Source organism: Takifugu rubripes, chromosome 17 (genome assembly GCF_901000725.2).
Source record: "Takifugu rubripes chromosome 17, fTakRub1.2, whole genome shotgun sequence".
Taxonomy (NCBI): Eukaryota; Metazoa; Chordata; class Actinopteri; order Tetraodontiformes; family Tetraodontidae; genus Takifugu; species Takifugu rubripes.
The window spans coordinates 5,754,027-5,773,386 of record NC_042301.1 but is presented as its reverse complement, the minus strand read 5'-3'; the positions used below and the strand labels follow the sequence as shown (position 1 = coordinate 5,773,386).

The 19,360-nt window shown below is 41.5% G+C and overlaps 1 protein-coding gene across 4 annotated transcripts in view; it reads left to right on the top strand.

Annotated features, from left to right (window-relative positions):
- sorcs1 (sortilin-related VPS10 domain containing receptor 1) overlaps positions 1 to 19,360 on the top strand; it is a 70,083-nt gene that overhangs the window by 33,868 nt on the left and 16,855 nt on the right. For all 4 annotated transcript variants that reach the window (XR_003891629.1, XR_003891630.1, XM_029851028.1 and 1 more), the window contains exons 3-16: positions 208 to 307; positions 5,378 to 5,536; positions 5,930 to 6,003; positions 7,724 to 7,788; positions 9,009 to 9,127; positions 9,234 to 9,323; positions 9,860 to 10,039; positions 11,888 to 12,034; positions 12,483 to 12,585; positions 13,523 to 13,599; positions 14,033 to 14,124; positions 14,510 to 14,617; positions 16,913 to 17,030; positions 18,053 to 18,186. Coding sequence is in view for 2 of the 4 variants with exons in the window: in XM_029851028.1 (XP_029706888.1) it covers positions 208 to 307; positions 5,378 to 5,536; positions 5,930 to 6,003; positions 7,724 to 7,788; positions 9,009 to 9,127; positions 9,234 to 9,323; positions 9,860 to 10,039; positions 11,888 to 12,034; positions 12,483 to 12,585; positions 13,523 to 13,599; positions 14,033 to 14,124; positions 14,510 to 14,617; positions 16,913 to 17,030; positions 18,053 to 18,186 (1,566 nt within the window). In the remaining 2 variants the exon portion in view is untranslated. The remainder of the gene's footprint in view (positions 1 to 207; positions 308 to 5,377; positions 5,537 to 5,929; positions 6,004 to 7,723; positions 7,789 to 9,008; positions 9,128 to 9,233; positions 9,324 to 9,859; positions 10,040 to 11,887; positions 12,035 to 12,482; positions 12,586 to 13,522; positions 13,600 to 14,032; positions 14,125 to 14,509; positions 14,618 to 16,912; positions 17,031 to 18,052; positions 18,187 to 19,360) is intronic.

Below are 19,360 nucleotides of genomic sequence, written 5' to 3'. Positions count from 1 at the left end.
TGGCTCTGTGTTTAATTACAGCAGCTCTAATCCTCACGTAAAGATCACAAGGAAGTGGCCTCTGTTCTGCTGTGCTGGACAAAAATGGCAGATTAAAAAACACATTTAATTACATCAGGTTTTTTCTTCTTCTCTTAATCTATTTGGGGCTTGAATTGTAACTTTAATTGATAAAGCGATGATCTAACCTCTCTCACTGAATTTCAGGTCAACTGACTATGGAGGAAAATACCAGAAGCTGAACGACAAAATAGGAGCAAAGACAATCCTCAGCTACTTGTATGTGAGCCCCAACAACAAGAGGAAGGTTTGTGTTTTTACTTGTTCTTTGGTGACGTTTTCCTGCATTCATCACGTTGTTCAGCACTATAAAACCTCCAGAAGAGGCCTATAATCATAAAAAGGCCATGCTTCCTGAAGATGGAACCAAGATGGAGCAAATAAAGGGAGCTCACATGAAAATGATAACTCACAAACACCAACTATGGAGAGTTCTAGCATCGAAATCTGATATGCAACCATTGCAGGGCTGTGCGGCTGATGCCCACATATGGGTTCAAACAGAAAATTAGGATCTCTTGGTCCCCCTGTGTTCATCTTTATTGTTGTTTCCTGTATTTTGTCTTGTCCTCCCTGCCTCGTCTCTATTCACTCTTAATACCTTTATGTGTCCCGCCTGCGTCTAACTTTCCCTGCTCCCCTTCTCATGGATTTAAACCAGCTTCATCTTCCCTTCTTGTGTTGTGGATTATAATATGTTGGATTTTTACTGGGTGGATTATGGTCCTGATCATGATTTTGTCTGTCTGTTTGGTCAGATTACCGGTAAGAATCTGATTGAGGTTTAAATTTTCTGACCCATCTGACGTCTGTTCTGCATTTGGGTCCTGCCAAACTGGTTTTGACACACTGGTTCTGAAGTAACCATTTAGCAGCAACTCACCCAGGTTGGTCGTTATATCCTTTATGGATTTCATGGCATGAAAGATAAACTTGTTACACTAGATTAATATTAGTTTAAAGGGCAGATGAAGCGTCTCTTTCCCATAGGCAACAATCACACAGGTAGAGTCCAACGCTGCTGAGCTCTCAGCCTTTCTACTATTAATCTGATAAAATGGGTTTACTTTAAAATGATAGAAGACAGTTGCATAACCATTTTTATGTTATGTATTAAAACTTACTGCAAACTAAAACAAATGTACTATTGTGGAACTCATTTACTCTTATATTCATGACTGAGTTTCAAGTTTTAATGAATTTTTCAAAGTTTCTCTATCGTTTTTTATACTGCAGGAAAAATGTGACTTAATATTTATTTTGCCTAATTAGTTGTCAGGGAGATAATTTGTTGAATTCTGTTGAACACCCCCTTAAAAATATTTAATTAAAATGTATAATTAGTTCTTATTCTATAGGACTGAACTATTTTGAAATTGCAGGATTGAGAGGATGATTTAAGATTTTTTCCCTTTTATAAAATTAAAACTAGTTTCTTCTCTCAATACTATTTGAGGTTGATGGTTTATTGATATTTATTGAACATAAATGTTTGGGACAGCTTTTACCAGAATGAAATTTATCTATAAATGAAATCAACACCAACATACATCTAAAAGCTTTTGCTCCAGGTGCGCAGGTAGCTACACCTTCAACGTTTTCCACAGTTAATTGTAAAATCACACACACTTGCTGGTAATGAAGGTTACTGAAGATGATGCTGGGCAATCTGCTGCCCCCCTCCCCCGCGGGCGTGGTGCCATGTGAGCGCTGCTGGCGGTAGACAACAGATCCCCTCTTCAGCCTCTAGTGGAAGTAAAGCAGGCCTGTGTGGCTGGAGGGGACGGAGGGAGGAAAGCCTCAGTGGGTGGAGAATGTGGTGACACAAGCTGCACAAAAAGCAAAAGAGACAACTGAACCTCTTCAGAGACGATTGGGAAGCGAGTAATTATAATGGTTTTCAAATCCTCACAGCTACATGATGTCACAGGAGGGAAAGTCATTTGAGGTTTACAAGAGAGATATGAGAGAAGCCTCAGCTTGTGACAGTAGATGACTTCAAATGGCGAATGATGCTGCTGATGCTGCTTGATAAAGATCATCGTGTCATCGTGAAAAATAGGTAATTCAGATTATATATCATGTATAAAACAGGATGTAGGTTATTTTTTCTTCACTCAGCCACATTTAGCTGTAAGGAACAACGGCCATTTGACATTAATGTATTGAAATAAACCATTCAGTGGGTTGGCTCTCTCTCTCTCTCTCTCTGTGTCTCTCTATCCCTCTCTCCACCTCTCTCTGGGTAATCATGTTTTTGCATAGCTTTCAAAAACAATTATGGCCTTGTGTGGCTCAGTAGTGAACGCCAGACAGGTGGGTGGAATGTGAATTCACCACCGATGGGACTGTCAAGCTTCAGAGACTTTTGTTTATTGAAGTCCAGAGTTAAAAGCAGACTTGAATATTTCATATCGTCAAATCTCAACATGATTCACAAACAATCTGAAGGTCCACAGAGGAGGAGAATCATGCAGAAATTTAGAAGAAAGGCACACTCATACATAAATGCAGATTATGCATATCATGCTGATGTGTTGCTCTGCAGCAGAGTGGCCATAAAACAAAGACAGTCTTTATACATTCATGAGGAATTAGAGGGACAAAATGTCTAAATTACAGAACAGAGCAAAAGATACTGAGGTTCACATCATGAACACAATGAGAAACTGTTTTAAATAATGTTTCCAGTGAAAATAAACTGCATGGATGTGGTTAAACTGAAAAACAGCAAAAACAAAAGTTGATTCAGAAACAGGATCATTTCCATCAGGACAAAATACAGACTTTAGTTGATGTTGTTGGAGATTTTCAGACATGTTGAGGAATGACCGTTAGAATTATTATAAATTAAAACAGCCCACCAGGATTTTACTTTGAGCTTTCCACTGATCTCACCAATAATGTCTCTTTAGTTATTCCAGATGAATTTTCTCCTCTGGTGCTTAACTGGAAGACTCTGTGCACATGTCCCACAGTGACACCTCATTAATCCAGCTGTATTTTATTCAGCCTAGTATCGATCCTCCAAACACTCCTCAAGGTTGTGAGTTAGAGTATCTACCTGGTAAACATGTGTGAATGCGTTAGATTCATCCAATGAACTGGATCACAGTCCAAAAGACCTCCCTTTTATTGTTTTTGGACACACCGTGTGGCAAACAAGTACCGGTATCTGAAAATGGTCCATTCGTTGTTGGCAAGAGTGACATGCACACACAAGTGGCAATGCCATGCAGGACAAGCTGAAGTATGATGGTTTCTTTTGAGTTGGTGGTGATAATGGTGGATGGATGCAACATCTGTCAGCCCTAAGGTACCCTCTCAACATGGCTGTGATGTGTGATGTGAGAGGCGAGCACCCCGGAGCCTGTAAAAAGACATAGTGACAGAGGAGAGATGGGATGATAGACCAAAATCCAGATGGGATGGAGACAGGATAACAGAAAAATAGATAAAGAGTGACATAAAAGTTGGACCAACTGGAAACGCTGGTAATGCTCCACCTGCAAAGATGTTTGGAATCATTTTTAAATCTCAAAAACGCATTCACTATTCTGAATAAAACATTAACGACATGTCGGACGCCCAAACTGACATTTTACTCTTTCATAAAGATTGTTTCATTGCGAATTTGATGGCAGCAAACGTCTTTCAAAAAAAGTTGGAAGTGGGGGCATCAAAAGGGTGCAGGAGGAGCATCTGTGGGGGACCATCCAGCTTGTTATCAGTGGGTAGTTCAAAACCCTGTGACAGTTTGGGGTGTCATTAGAGGCTTATCCTTGCATATTTCAGCAAAACAAAGCTAAATCATATTCTGCATCCATCACCACAGCAGCAACACTGTCTCAGGTTCAACATCTGATGTCTGGCTTTTGTTCTTCTTGGAATTAAATAAGGGTATAGACAGACAGATGTCTGCTAGTCCTGGGGAGCATAGACCCCTCAGTGCCATCAGTCTACTGCTGGAGCACCTCCACAGTTTCTCAACTGTTTTATAGAGAGGATAAGAGGCATTGTTCACGCTGGCCAGCAGTGTGGCCAGCACACTCCGCTCCACCACCTCCACCATGGTAACCAACTGAGAGTCTACCTTCCTGATAAGTTTGCCTTCTCAATCCTTCTCCACACCCCAACTACGATTGTGTTGTCTGCAGCCGATGCTGCTCAGTGGTGTGTGGAAACTCAGAAGTGTATCTGGTGACTAAAGGTGACTATATATCCTTTATAACCAGTAGCTAGTAGTTATATGTAAGAAAAGCTAATAGTAACATGCAGAATAATTGTCAAATTGTAGATCTTACTTCTTCCTGCTGCCCATTTTGTACCACCCTCCGTCCACTTCTTCATGGCGACGCAATTTCATAAATTTTCCAACATAATATAATGCACAAATGACAACAAAGTAAATGTAAAGCAAATGTAAAACTGTTAAATCGAGTCCTCTTCAATCTGCGCAACGAGAGTGAAAGTTTAGTATTGGCTGAGGATTTGGCATTAACAAGTGATGTTATGACCTTTAGAGCTGTAGCACGTCTTTACGACTGACATTTTTAACCTCTTGTGAATACTCCGCCCTCCCGGGGCCTGATGTGCTCTCCTTCACGCTTTATCTCCAATTAGAAGACTCGCTCCTTCCAGCATGCAGCTATTTTTTGTCTTGGTATAAATGTTGATATGGATGTGAAGTGATCTATAGGTGTCTGCGTGGCCCGCATATATATGTGAGGGTATGCTGTTCTGCTATACATGGATTCATCAACACAAAAAAAACAATAAAAAATCCATTGTTTGTACATCTGTCTGCCCGTCTTGTAGCCACATGTCAGGGACGCTCCTCTCCCAGGCTTTCCCAGGCCAGAGAGATACACTCAGTCGTAGGTCTATCCTGGGTTTCTTCCTGGATGGACACACCTGAGGTGTCTGTGAGGCCTCCTGGTGGGACACCTTAACCATCACCAACGGCTCCTCTTCAAGAGCTCTACTTTGGGCTCAGTTATTATTAGCTATTGTTACATCTCTAAGGCTGATCCCAGTCACCCTAGGACGGGAACTCATTTCAGCCTCTTGTATTAGTGATCTGTACCCAAATTAGTCTTTACCCACAGCTCATGACTATAGATGAGGGGACCTGGGACCTAGGAACCTGGACTGACTGGTAACCAGGGAACCTGGCCTTCCCCTTCAGCTCTCTCATCTCCACAGCAGAGTGATTCAACAGGACTGGAGATGCTGCCCAGAATGGGCAACCCACCCTTTTCCAGGACCATGGTCTTAGATTTTTGAGGCGAATTTCTGACACATTTGTCGTCTGCAGATCATGCTGTTAACGGATCCTGAAGTGGAGAGCAGTCTGCTTATCAGCTCTGATGAAGGAGCTATGTTCCAAAAGTATCGGCTGAACTTCTACATCCTAAGCCTACTTTTCCATCCAGAGCAGGAGGACTGGATCCTGGCCTACAGCCATGATCAGAAGGTGAGAAAACAGGCGAGACTGGTCTAGTCAAAGGTATGGAGAGAATGCTGTTATGCCACATCAGAGAAAGGAATATTTCATTTTTCTATATTATAAGCTCATTATTGCAAAGCATTCATATTTAGTGTTACTCAATATTAGCACTTGAAAATCAACACAATGACAACATTAAATGACATTTTAGTTCTAATGTCTCAATTCTTTGAGGCATCCTTTTAAACCGGGCGTGTCAAAGGTGCATTCTATTGAACTTTTTCTTTCAAAGATAAAATCAGTTGGAGACATTAAAAGTGAGAATGTTGATTTTATGATCAAATGTAGAAAACAAAGCCGTTTTCAGTTTGTTGAAGTAAAACACTGCATTCTTAATTTGGCCTAATTGTCTGACGACAGCTCTACAGCTCCGTGGAGTTTGGGAGGAGGTGGCAACTGGTGCATGAGAAGGTGGCTCCCAATCGTTTCTACTGGTGGGTACAAAGATGAGGACAGCACTGAAAAGTATCAAATTTCATGATTTTGCCTTTCTGTGGATAAATTCAGCATTTATTTATTTAGTGATAATGGATTGTATGGTCTACGTCTCTGCTTTCTCTATTAAGGCCAGAACAGATGAGTCAGAAAGCTACTTAAAGTGTTTATTATTCATGCTTATGACATGCCCAATCTCCCACAGCAGCAAATATTATGCATTTTGACAAAGCACATTGCCTTTTAAAGTTCTTTTTTGACTACTGTTGCCCTGAAATGATGCAATGACTCATATTTTGGGGCGTTTTTAACTCTTTATTTTGCAAATGCTGCAGCTAGCATTCATTCATATAGCGATGTCCGGACTTAGCCTTCCCTTTATTCGAGCGGTTCCTGCAGAATCATCTCAGTTTTATGTCAACTACAGTAACTACAGTAACATGAAAGAAAAACTTCTGCCCTAAAAGTGAATGTTGTAACAAGCTGATCAGCCAGGAGGGAAAGAATGAATGGCTGACGCTGCAGAAGCTGGAAGAGATCTATTTGGGGCGAGACACTACACTAGTTGGGGAGGAAGCTGTGAAGCTTCTTCCTGCTGTTCATGTGGCCACACAACACGTAAAGATGAAGAGTCTCAGTTTTGTGCAATGAAAAAAGTCATGATTTTCATACAGTCAAGTTGGAAACTGGAAGCTGAATGGCACAATTTTATTTTTATTTTCTTTGGTTTTGCGGAATAAGTGTTAAGCTTAAGTAGACTTTTCATCTAAGATTATTCAGCATCACAGTTCAAACAGACCATTATTATTAATGGTGCTAAACCTAAAGGATCATCATACAATAACCTTGACATACAGACTTACAGAAGCCCCCTTTAACAGTAATGTAACCACACCGACACACCACTAACTTGAAAAGTGGTGGAGTCAATAGATGGTGCTCACTCTAACCAGAATATATGAACCCAGCATAGGGCGATAGTCGTAGGGATGTCTGTTGGCCAGCCGACATTAAAACAGTACTTCATGTGTAAAACTGAAGCAATACACAGCACACACGACTCTTTAAAAAGGACTTTTGTGTGTTTGAGGGCAGAGGATGTGACTAAAGCTGTCACATTTTAAGGACTCCAGAGAATTATGAAGTTATCACTCGTATTTGCGGTCCCAAAAATAGAAAACCATATTTTAAAAAAAAGATTTTTCCGTGAAAATAGAATCATTTCATATAAGTGGGCCATCCCGTTTGCAGTTGTGCTTCATCTGGGAAATCACCTTTACCGCCAATAACTCTGATGAGCAACCACTCCTCATTCCCCTCATATAGACACCGCTCAGGTCTTTTTCTGTCTGGCCTCATTCATTCTCTTCCCATGTCTCACTCCACTTCGCTCTGGGTTCTCTGTCTTTCCCTGACCTCTGACCCCCTCCAGCCTTGTAATACATATTTAATGTTGAGACGATTAAATGTGTTCCATCTCTGGACATCTCCACTGTTATATTGGAGTTATTTATATATTTTCAATGTCAGGCAATGTCTCTTCCCATTTGTTTTCATGGTAAATCTTCACATTGGACTGCAAACAAAGACTTGCTGAAAATTGTTACCAATTTACCAATTTGTTTTATTTCTTTGTCGGTATTTATGTCCAGCATGAGGTCACCAGCATGTGTTTTAAATGAGTTGTGACCTAAAACACCTTGAATTTTTTTTATTCAGGTCAAAATTGGGTTTGGACAAAGAGCCTGGTTTAATTCACCTGGAAACTAGTGTCTCTGAAGGACGTAAGTATTTGAATTTAGTGTTGAACGGTTCATTTTTGTAATTTATTTTTACCCGCAAGTGCTATGTTGGAGAGAAATTGGAAGTTGATGGACAGTTTTATTGAAGGGTAATGTACAGGGACAAGCAGTTTGTGGGCTTACAGTGACAAAGGGAGAAAAGTGGAGATAAATATATGGATACAGTACTTTTAAAAAGGATTTACCTGAGCTGCATGGAGAAATTACTATCAACCACAAAAAATTCCAAAAACGACTTTGCTGTGATTCGTGAGTTCATACACACAAGTGCATCTCAAAAAGTAGAATATTGTGCTGAAGTTATTTCAGTTCAGTAAACAAACCCCAAAAGTAAAACTCCTGTAAAATTCCAGACAGAATTAAATATCACTTCTTCGTTTTAATATTAATGATTAGGGCTCAGAGCTGATTTTCAGTGCATTGGACAAATTTAATATCTCATCATGACAAGAAAAAAAATACACAATTTATACAATATTGTTAAACCATCCAGCTGCTGAAAAGGAGGTTGAGTGATGCAATCATGATGCACCAGTGTGACGATCAGCCTGTAGCACTGCTGATGTGTTGTGGAAGCCCAAGTTGCTTTCATTGCGTCTGCTGTCTCCAGACAGGTTTTGGCCATTTTGGCAGCGTGCGCAGATGCAAGGTCCTGTTGTAAAATTAAATAGGCATCATAAAGCTGGTCAGCTGGTGGTCAAACGGTCATCCTAGTCGACAGCTGATTTAATGTTTTCTCCGGTTCTCGCTGGTGAGCGGAGGTGTGTATGTGCTCTACGTGCGTTAGCTGGGTTTAAAGTTTGATAGAATTAATTGTGGATTGATTTGAAACATTTGTATTTCAGCCTTGCAGCCGTGTGAGTCACTACTGATTAAATGTTCTCGCAGAGCTGTGAGCCTGGTCCTGCTCAAGGTCTTTCTTCCTGTTAAAGGGGAGTTTTTCCTTGCCACTGTTGCTTGTTTGGGGTTAGGCCCTGGGATTCTGTAAAGCGCCTAGAAACAATATTGATTGTAAAAGATGCTATATAAATAAAAATTGAATCGAATTGAATAGCACACGGAGCAGGTCAGACTCTTCTTAGTGGCGTTGCATTTAAAGCCAAATCAGCAAACAGCTCGTGTAGCATTGTTTTATTCTCCAGTGCCACGACTGATGCCCTTGCTTGACCTGGGTGTGTTTGTGTGTGTCCTTCTGGGAGCAGAGGCATTATATATAACCTGCAAGCTGCAAAACTGCACAGATGCCAACAAGGCCAAACCGTTCCCTGGCTACATCGACCCCAATTCTCTGGTGGTGCAAGACGAGTACGTTTTCGTGCAGGTGTGTAATCGTCCACTTTGCTCCCGGAAAATCATTGTGAAAAACAGTTACTCTGATTGTAAAAGTACTTTTTCATGCTCTTTCATCAATGTCATTTCTTATTAAGGTGTCAACAGCAGGGAAACCAATCTACTATGTGTCTGCTAAAAGAGACGTCTTCACACCCTTGAAGCTTCCCAAATACACCCTGCCGAAGGTATAAAATAAAAATGCATTTAGTGAATTACATATGTACCTTCTAGTGTCTACAGAATGGTCTTCATCTAGGCAGCACATTTATACAATTATAAGGGCACAGTCAAGGCTTCCTCACCGGTTCTGCCTGTTAGCCTTTGCTATTTTCAAGGAAATCAAGGACAGCATTAACAGGTATTAACGATGATCCCATGCTGCTTCACACGTCCACGGTCTTGTCACGTCCGTAGAGACAATTAAATGTGTTTTACTTAATCAAGTCCTCAACACCTTCATTTGTATCGGCTCATTGCAACGTTGGCGGCACAGCCAGAGGTAGATTATGCGCAGAGACAGCAGCATGGCCACAGGTGAATAACTCAGCCCAGTAACTACATTAAAGTTATTTAAAGACAATGCCCAAATGTTTAATGCCATAGCTCAAAAATGCATTGTGACAACAACTTAATGAATTATAATTCATTTGGATGAATGCATGCAGAACTGAATTGTGTATTGTAACTACCGCACTGTTGTTTGCGTTGCTGTTTTTGCCAGGACCTGCATGTGATCAGCACGGATGAAAACCGTGTGGTGGCAGCTGTGCAGGAGTGGAACCAGAATGAAACCTATAACCTGTACGTGTCCGATACGTTGGGGGTCTATTACACCCTGGCCCTCGAGAATGTGGTGAGCAGCATCGGCCCCGAGGGCAACGTCATGGTGGATCTCTACGAGGTCAGGAAACATCATTATTTAGGTCATGATTTACGGCATACAATCTGTGCATGTATCACTTAGTAACTCCTCATTTAACTGTAATTTCACAATAACGCCGCCACAAACTTGTAGTTTCCTGTGATCGACCAGTAATGCCAGCTCCTTAAAACTATCACAAAGGCACAAATAAGTCATTACATTACATTTAGATTATGACAAGAACAGTATGAAAAGGAGGAAAAGAAATAAAAAGAAAAGTGAATACTATTAAATCTATAGTCTTCCTAGGCAGGCTGAACAAGAGCCTGCTAAAGTGTGCGGCCATCCTCTGAGTTTAGTGGGAACGCTGATCAATATTTCAGAGCTGAGGGGCTGGGATGAGGAAATGTATTAGCCTTGTCATTTTGGATAGAAACCCTGCTGCAGCAGACCCGCAGCCTTGAGAGCACGTTGTGTGAATACGAACCCTCTTCAAAGCGCTGACATCAATAAGGATATGAAATGGATTGTGCCTTTTAAGAGGCAGCGATTACTTACTTTTTAATGAATAACTGCAGATATCACTCCACCTAATGCACCTAGCCTGGGGGGGAGGGGGAGTCGTCAAAGGCTGATCTTAAGGCTCTACAAGTGATATAAGGAGGTCCAGACTGGAAAAATGACTGGAATAATCAGGCTGCCGTCGGTGCCACTCGCGTTTTGCTCTGAACTCCGTCAAAGAATAAAATCCATGGATTGTGGTCATCACCTGTAACATGACAGACAGGAAATCTCTCCCCCACGGGACAATGAAGTTTCTGTCAGTTAGGAAAGTGGACTTTCATTGCCATTAAGGACTTGCTGACTCATTGCAGCAACCTTTAGCTGTACTAAGTGAGATAAATTTAAGACACACATTACTTGCTCTAAGTTCCCAGCCAGTCCATCATTTTATTTGGAATAAATGATCCCCTCCCCACCTTGTGCAATGCAATCTCTGAAATTCCAATTTTCCCCTTTAAAGCGGCTTCAGCTGAAGGTCACAAAGGTCACAAACTAAAAATGGAAAGGTTTAAAATAAGCGCCTGTAAGGTGCCCTGCAGAAGCATTTATGCCCCTTGGACCTTTTCCACATTTAGTCAGGTTACAAGCATAAACTTTTTTGTCAATTTTAAGTCAAAGACCAAGTTTGTTATTTAATAAGAGGCTGTTTCTCAGTTGTTGTCTAGAAAGCGGGTCAGGCAACAGGGTCAATACTGAAAAAAACTGCATTATAAAGACTTCTCAAATAGGTCAGGGATGAAGGTTTAAGGCAGGTTTAGGATCTAAAAACATGTTAACAAGTTTGAACGTACAGTCGTCTTGATGGATTGGACTCACGGTCACCCTAAAACTTCTCCAGAGATCTGCCACTCAGGTGGGAGAATCACTCATGCATCCCTCAAATCTCAGCTGTTGTTGGAAGGAAGCAATAAGTGGTTCTGTTTGCAGTTAAAGAGGGTGCATGGGAGGTGTGTCGTGATCAAAAAATATAACTAGCTGAAGAAGTAGCCATTAAACGGACCTTCTCTATCCAGTCTGACTGGACTGCAGCAATTTAGCAAAGATGATTGGGCCAAAATTGCAGCTGTAATTGCAGCAAAAGTGTGGGGGAGGTTTCAATACATATGGACCCTATACGTCCACCAAAAGGCTTGCGACGTGGTCTAACTAAATGCATTCACTGAAGTTTTGTGCTTAATAACCGTATTTAAAGCGTTCAGTGCCTATATACTGTGTAGGCTTGGTGCTACAGGAATGCTGGTAGGAAAATGAAGGGAAGTACAAGGCTGTTAATATTCCACTCATTTTATTTGGTGCTGTAAGCTGCTGCCTCTTGCTTACCAGGTAGCAGGGATAAAGGGGATGTTCCTGGCTAACAGAAAACTGGAAAACCAAGTGAAGACATACATCACCTATAACAGAGGCAGAGACTGGAGGTTACTGCTGGCCCCGAGCCAAGACCTGAAGGGCAACAGCATCCACTGTGTGCTGGTGAGCATCTCCCAGCATGCTGCTTTCACACTGTTTTGTATGTGTGGGCTTCCATCAAAGCACAGCCTTGAGAGGAAATGAATGATTCCCTGTCATTTTGGGGCTCTTTGCTCAGAACGGACAGTGTTTGTCAAAGAGTTCTGGGACAGCTACTCCGAAAGGTCGACCATCGTGATGTAGTCCAGTAGGCTGACCTCTCATTTAAAAAAGTGCACAGAGAAATCATTTTCAGACAGTAAAGCTTCTGTTCTTTTCTTCAAAAAATGACATTGATAGATGGCAAATCGATAATTAGGAAATGAGGTTTTCCTCTTATCTGTGGTGCATCGTTTTCCATGTATTTATAGCTGATTAATTACCAACTCATATCTGAAAAGTGTTGCTATATTTGCAGTTGCTTGGTTTAATCTGCAGCCCTTCTGACTGGTTTCTGCTCTGTTCTCTGCAGCCATATTGTTCCCTGCATCTCCATCTTCATGTGTCTGCAAATCCCTACACGTCTGGGAACATTGCCAGCAGGGAGTCGGCACCGGGAATCATTGTTGCATCAGGTGGCAGCGAGGGAATCTGATTTGATGTTAATGCTCATTCTTTTCAGGGGTTTTTGCCATCACTTTCTCTGGTCCTGTTGTTGAAACTGCTCAATTTTCTTGTTTTTTTAAAATATTATTTGTAATTTTTGGCTTTTACTAAATGTAGAATAGTTTATAATGACTTCATTATGAGGAAAGGAGAAGGAGTCTTCTTTTTATGGATGAAAAAGCCTGCCTGCTTCACAGATTTCCATTTTCCCCTCATCACATGAGAAAAAAAATGTATCAGATTAGAGTGCTGAAAGTTGAGGTCAATCTTCCTGACTCAACAAAAGGAAAGAGACTGGGCAAAAATCCATGCATGGGAGAGTTCCAAGGCTGTCTCCGCTGCTGACCGAAAGAAAAGAACACAAAGACTCTGTCTCACTGTTGCCAAGAAACGTCTTGAGCATCTCCAATAATTAGGGAGAAATGATTCTATGGGCTGACAGGACAAAAGTTGATGTTTGTGGAACGTTTGCGTTAGATGTAGGGTAAAAACGACACAGCATTTGATGAAAAGAACTTTACACATTGGTCAAATGTGATGTTCTGGGCCTGGACAGCTTCCTGTAATGAATGAAATTCTGAATTAACTATAAACTGTGATTCGGTCTAGCTGATTAGGAGACTATCTGGCTCATGGTTCCACTTTGATAACACCAGCAAGTCCACCTCAGAAAATTTGGGAAAAAAACCTCCCAAAAAGTTCAGACTTAAATCCCACTAGATGCTGATGTGAACAGGCAGTTCATGCTTGAGAACCCTCCAAACCCTCCTCAACACTCTTTATATTTCCAAAGTTTCTTCTTTTCATATTTTTTCAAATCATGAATAAATACATTTGTGGTACAGTTTCCTGTTTCTAACACTCGTTTTTCCTATGTCTGTTCCCGTTCCCATGTCGGACCTCCAGGCTGCACTGGCTCTGGACTGAGCAGCAGCAACGTCACCGTGTTCATCACGTCAGATGCTGGAAACACGTGGAGACAGGTTAAGTTACGCCATCACATCACTCTGCTTACTCTCCCCATGGGTGTTATGGCCTCTCTTCTTCTGATGCTTCTTTTAACATTTTCTTTGTTTTTTCATGTTACACGTTTAGAGCCAATTTGACTACCTTAAATCTTACCCCCTTTGTTTACATTTGTTTTTTGAAGACAACCACTTGGTCCTGAGCATTCCTGGCAGGAAGCCCTCCCCTCACTGATCCTGACATCTTCAAATTTATGGGCCTTGTTCTTAATTAAATTCAACCGAAGTGCAATTATTCAGAAACCATTATTTCTGAATAATTTGCCTCACTTGTGTGGTCTTTGTTATTTATGTCACTTTATGCTACGTCACGGCTCCGGTGATGCTGACTTGCTCCCAATATGTGACGAGTCACTGCAGCGTAAATGAGCTGCCGTTTCTGTCCCTGCAGATCTTTAACGAGGAATATGCTGTGCTGTATTTGGACCAAGGAGGAGCACTCGTGGCCATCAGACACACTCCACTTCCCATTCGACACCTGTGGTGAGTCAAAGCCATACAGCCATGTGTCACTCTTGCATTAGTCAAACAAAAGGGGGAATTACTTCACTAACAACAAAGGCATTTTCTAATATTAAGCTATAAACAGTAGTACTCAGATGCTGAGGTGTTGGACTTGATTAGACCATTCATTTCAATTATGTCTTATTATTTTTGTCAATTACTCACAATCAGAGTAAGGAAACAAAAGTTTAAACCTGCTGTATTACCACTGTTATGCCTCCAGGTATTTTATTTTTATTTTGCTAATCCAGTTATATTCAGAGCCTTTGGCTGCTGATTCTATTTTGTAACATGATAATTAAATGTTACCCTTTTAAACAAATGAATAGGGGCCATAGTTCAGTAATGCTGGTTTTGTTCCTAGGTTGAGCTTTGATGAAGGGCATTTCTGGAACAAGTACAGCTTTACCAACACCCCTCTGTTTGTGGACGGAGTGCTGGGAGAGCCTGGAGAGGAAACTCTCATCATGACGTACGTAATAAATGCAGTTATTTATATGGTCTTTTGACCAACCCGGGACTAGGACCAGAACTTTACTGGTTTAGAGCATTTCCATGAAACTGACTGACGCTGTTGGCTGTGACCCGAGTGGCCATTCAGGTGGACATTGGAATTCTCTGGCAAACAAGAGGCTCATAACAACACAAGCGTCTGGTCTACATGGACTCTCTCTGGCAACAGGGACCCCCCACCAAGTGACTATCAGTTACTGAGGGCTCCCTGTCCAAAACCTTGTCTTCTCTCTTTAAAGACGCGCACCAGGAAGTTGACGCGAGCTTCAAGCTCATACGCTTTATTTTGAAGAACTAGACGGTTGGTCCCCCGAAATGCCTCACCGACGGACACCGCCATCTCCTCGCCCTCTCCATAGTTCTATGGACTCAGCTGTCTAGCTGTGCCGCCCTTTTGATGGATCCGGGGAAATAATCACATGGCTGCATGACTGAAGGCTCAGAACAGGAGGGTTTGACGGTTATACAAGTGAAACTCAAGGAGCCCGATCGAAAATGGACATAAAACCCTTGATAAACAAAAGCACTTTTCAACTTAAGTGAGTCATTTTCCTTCTTGCTCACAGATCAATATAAAATAGAGGTTAACGGATGGGTGCAGGCGGTAAATCCAGGGTGGAACTATCATTGTCTCACAACTGGTCCAGCTAGACTGCAGCCCAAGTTGTTTCCAGTGGAACAGAAGGTTCTCAGCTTCTTCTTTACTTCCTGTTGTCCCTGATGGTGTGCCTAGATCACAGTGTGAGGCTGCATAGGTCTCTAATTCTGGCTCGTTCTCAGAAAGTTTATCCCTTTTCATGCCTTTATTTCCACCCCGCTTTTCTTATTGATGAAAGCAGAAATCGTTCTGAACAACCACCCTGCATCAGAACCTGTCCAGCTCTGTGATCCCTCAAAGAAATAATCCTTTTTATCCCCCAGAAAGTTTGACTGGTTGGCAACTGTAACCAGGCAAGTTTTAAAAAAGTTTTTTGAAAACCAAGTTTCCAGACATAAAGTATGACTTGTAATTTATTAAACTTCCTTTAGTGCGCTCACATTTATTATTAGAATAGTACTGAGCTGGACTGTAGCAGCTGGTGTGATGCAGTACTTCCATTACTGAAGTGGAGCTGTAAGACTGGGAAGTTACGAAAGGCCGTTCACAGCCATTATATTAAAGTTTCATGAACGCTGCCACAAATGATGGACTGACAGGTGGCTCTACAGCTCTATGGTAGAGTGATTTCACACAGCTGGAGAGACAGTCAGAAATGGCTGGAAAGAACAGGCTGGCAGGGCTGCAGGGAGAGACCTCCAACACTGGTTCGGGCTGGCAGACGTGGCATTAGGTTTCATCGTTCTCGTTTTTCTTTTCGATTCGTACTCATTTTTACAGTGTTTGTCAAGGTGAGTTGGCTACTGTGTAAATTGAAAAATTGATTGTGATAAATCTGCTGTGGTCTGCTTTGCCAGAGAATCAGTTGTCTAGTTCAGCCAGAGATGGAATATTTATCCTATTAGTCTAATCAGAGTGAATTCTGTGGGTTTTCAAAGAAATGTGGATATTGCTTATGATCTTTGGCAAATGTAATGAAACGGATTGTATCTTTTGTTTTTGACACACACACATCCATGCACTTCTATCTTTGTGAGGACTTTTATAGGCATAATGCCTTAGCCAGTTCCCTTACCCTCACCATCCCGACTAACCTGCTAACCCTAACCCGAATATAAACTCAATTCGAACCTCAACCTTAAAACCAAAGCATCATCCTCAAACAGTCCTTTGAACTTGTGAGGACCATCCAAATTGTCCGCACCTTCCAAAAATGTCCCCACTTCCCAAAAATGTCCTCATTTTGCTTTTAGAAGGCAGAGTTTAGTATTCCTTGTAGAAAGTACACACACACACACACACACACACTAGTTTAATATTTGAAGCTCCCAACATTCACAGACATTTTATACGAGCAACTTGCGCCAAACACACAACTGTTCAGGTATTAACCTGATTACTGAGCGATCCATTCATGTTTTTCTAAAGACTTTAGTGTTTTATTTGTGTGTAAAGATCTCTGTGTAGATTCTCAATCATAGTTATCCAAGGTAGGTTTCTGCGTCAACTGGACTGTTTTTCTTCTCTTTTGAAGACATTTCGCCTTCTATCCAGAAGGCTTCTTCAGTTCTGCTCATGGTCTCTTCCTGTTAAAGGGGAGTTTTTCCTTGGGTGTTAATTTTTTATTTTATTTTTTTTAATGCATCTACTTTCCAGGATATTTGGCCACGTCAGCCATCGTTCAGAATGGCAGCTGGTGAAAATAGACTTCAGGTCCATCTTCAACAGGAGGTGTACAGAGGCAGACTATCAGACCTGGCATCTCCACAATCAGGTATGCATCAGATCATTATCAAAATGGAAAAAAAAGAGCCTGCTTTGTTCTATATTTGATCCTCCATATTAATTGTATTGATGCAACACTGACTGCAAAAGCATTTTATCGCAATGATTATCCAAGAAAATGTCACTGCAGTTCAGCGTGAACATTAACCGCCCATTAACGGGCATTTTAATTAAAGATATTGAGGATAATTACATTCAGCCTCCTTTTGCTTTACTAAATCAATCAAAAAATAAAAGTAAAAAGTCTGTAGAACTTAATATGTAAGAATTAGACCTTGGAATTTGGAGTTCCATAGTTGTGGTGTTTAAAGTAACATAATTCATAATACATGGCTAAAACAGCCGAAAATGGCAGGATAATTGTCAAAACGAGACTCCAAAAATAAAGAAAATGCTTCCAAAACATCCAGTATGTCCAGTATACTGACCTAAAAGACCAGTTCACTGGGAACAAGCTTTCTGTTTAAAGCCCGCTGGAAAAGTTTTCCACATTTTGAAAAGCTGCGAGTCTTCTTGTGGCTTCTGGCGACCCTTTTCCCGCATCGCACTACTGACACCTAATGCATAAAAATAGAAAATTCTGCTAGTAGAGCGGGAGCAGCGGTTTGGAGGATGCATCCAAAAGTCTGGGTATATCTTCTCAACTTATTTTTGTGCTCCATCTGATTTCATATTCACTTCCCATGTATAGCGCTAAAAATGGATGGCTCGCTGTCAGCTGCAGCTCCTTCTCATTCAGACATCAAAACATCGCAAACAAAAACTTCTCAAAAGCAGTACATTCACCGCTCTGACACTTGGCAGTGGGGGAGCTCAGAGCAGCACACAGCACAAACCTGTAAATATTCACTCAACAGCAGAAACGAGGAGCTGGAGCCAGGCAGCTACACAGTGTGACACTGCACACGCGGCGGGTCGCATCAGCTAAATTATTTATGGTGGCAAGTGAGGAGAGTGTCCCCCTCTGTTCTCTGTCCCTCTCTGTTCTCTCTCTTCGAATTGGGCCCTCAGGGTGAGCCATGCCTCATGGGAGTGAAAAGAATCTACCAGAAGCTGAAACCCACATCCAGATGTGTGATGGGGAAAACACACTTGGTGTCAATGATGTCCAGCTCCTGTGAATGCACAGAGGCTGACTTTGAATGGTGAGTGCACGTGTTGCCCTTCCAGCAGCCTTAGTCATCATGAATAACACAATTTGCAAGTGGCAAATCAAACCCGCAGCCGTTATAAACGGGATATTTTGACATGTTGATGTTTTATGCACACAACTGGTGGATTTTAGATATTGATTCATGCATTTGCTTAGTTTTATAATTTTCTGCTAATGCAAGCTTTCACGACAATGGTCCACTCTAGACGAGATAGAATGCAGATATACAGAGGACGAGGGCCGTAACTGAACAAATTAGACAATATTTAGTGGATTTTGTAGCTGGATGGAACCACAAACCTGGCGACCCCCCATCACCTTGGACGTGGTTAGGTTTTTTTAAAAAGGACTTCTAGGATGTTAAAACACACATTCGGATTCAGCTCCTAATCATGACGTTAGTTTCTTCTCAAGCGTTCCCGTAGCGTCAGCCATCAAACCTGTTGATGTTCAACATCCATTGACTTCCCGAAAGATCCCAATTTCACTGCCTTAAACCATATGCTGATTCTATAAATGCTCGGATTCTGTCTCAGTTCTTGGGCCAGTGGGTGCTGGGTTCCTGCCTGATTATTGGAGGATCTGTCTAAAGGCTGATCGACAGTTATTTTCAGACATACGCAGACATGAAAACACCCAAACATGCTTACTGACAAGTATATGCATGCTAGTGCTCTTTTACTACCTCTGTATTCACCGCTGCACTGTTACTGACCTCTTATCTCATATTTATTATTTAATGTACTTCTGTTTGCCCTCTTATTTACCCCACTGGGATAAATGAAGGTTTTTTGGCTTTTGATTTGACATCACAGAAGTGATTTTATTGGGGCTCATTGTGCACAGTACACCGCTCAGTGTATATTGTTGATCAGTGGTTTTCAGAAGACTTCACATAGATGTGGGATGGAGGGATTAATGCCATGACTGTGTTTATTTCTAAAAGACACAAACACAGAGAAGGGTAATTACGTGTGCAATCACGGACAATTTTCTTCTAAATCTTCAAACGAGCATAAATACTCCCCCCCCCGTTTGGTCCCTTATCGACAGACCTCCTTGCTGGGACAGTTGATGAAACCGGCACATTAAACCCGTAAATCACAAACCGTAATAGCTTTCATTAGCGCGCGCTGCAATTTTGTGCCTGTGAGCATATGCTGTAA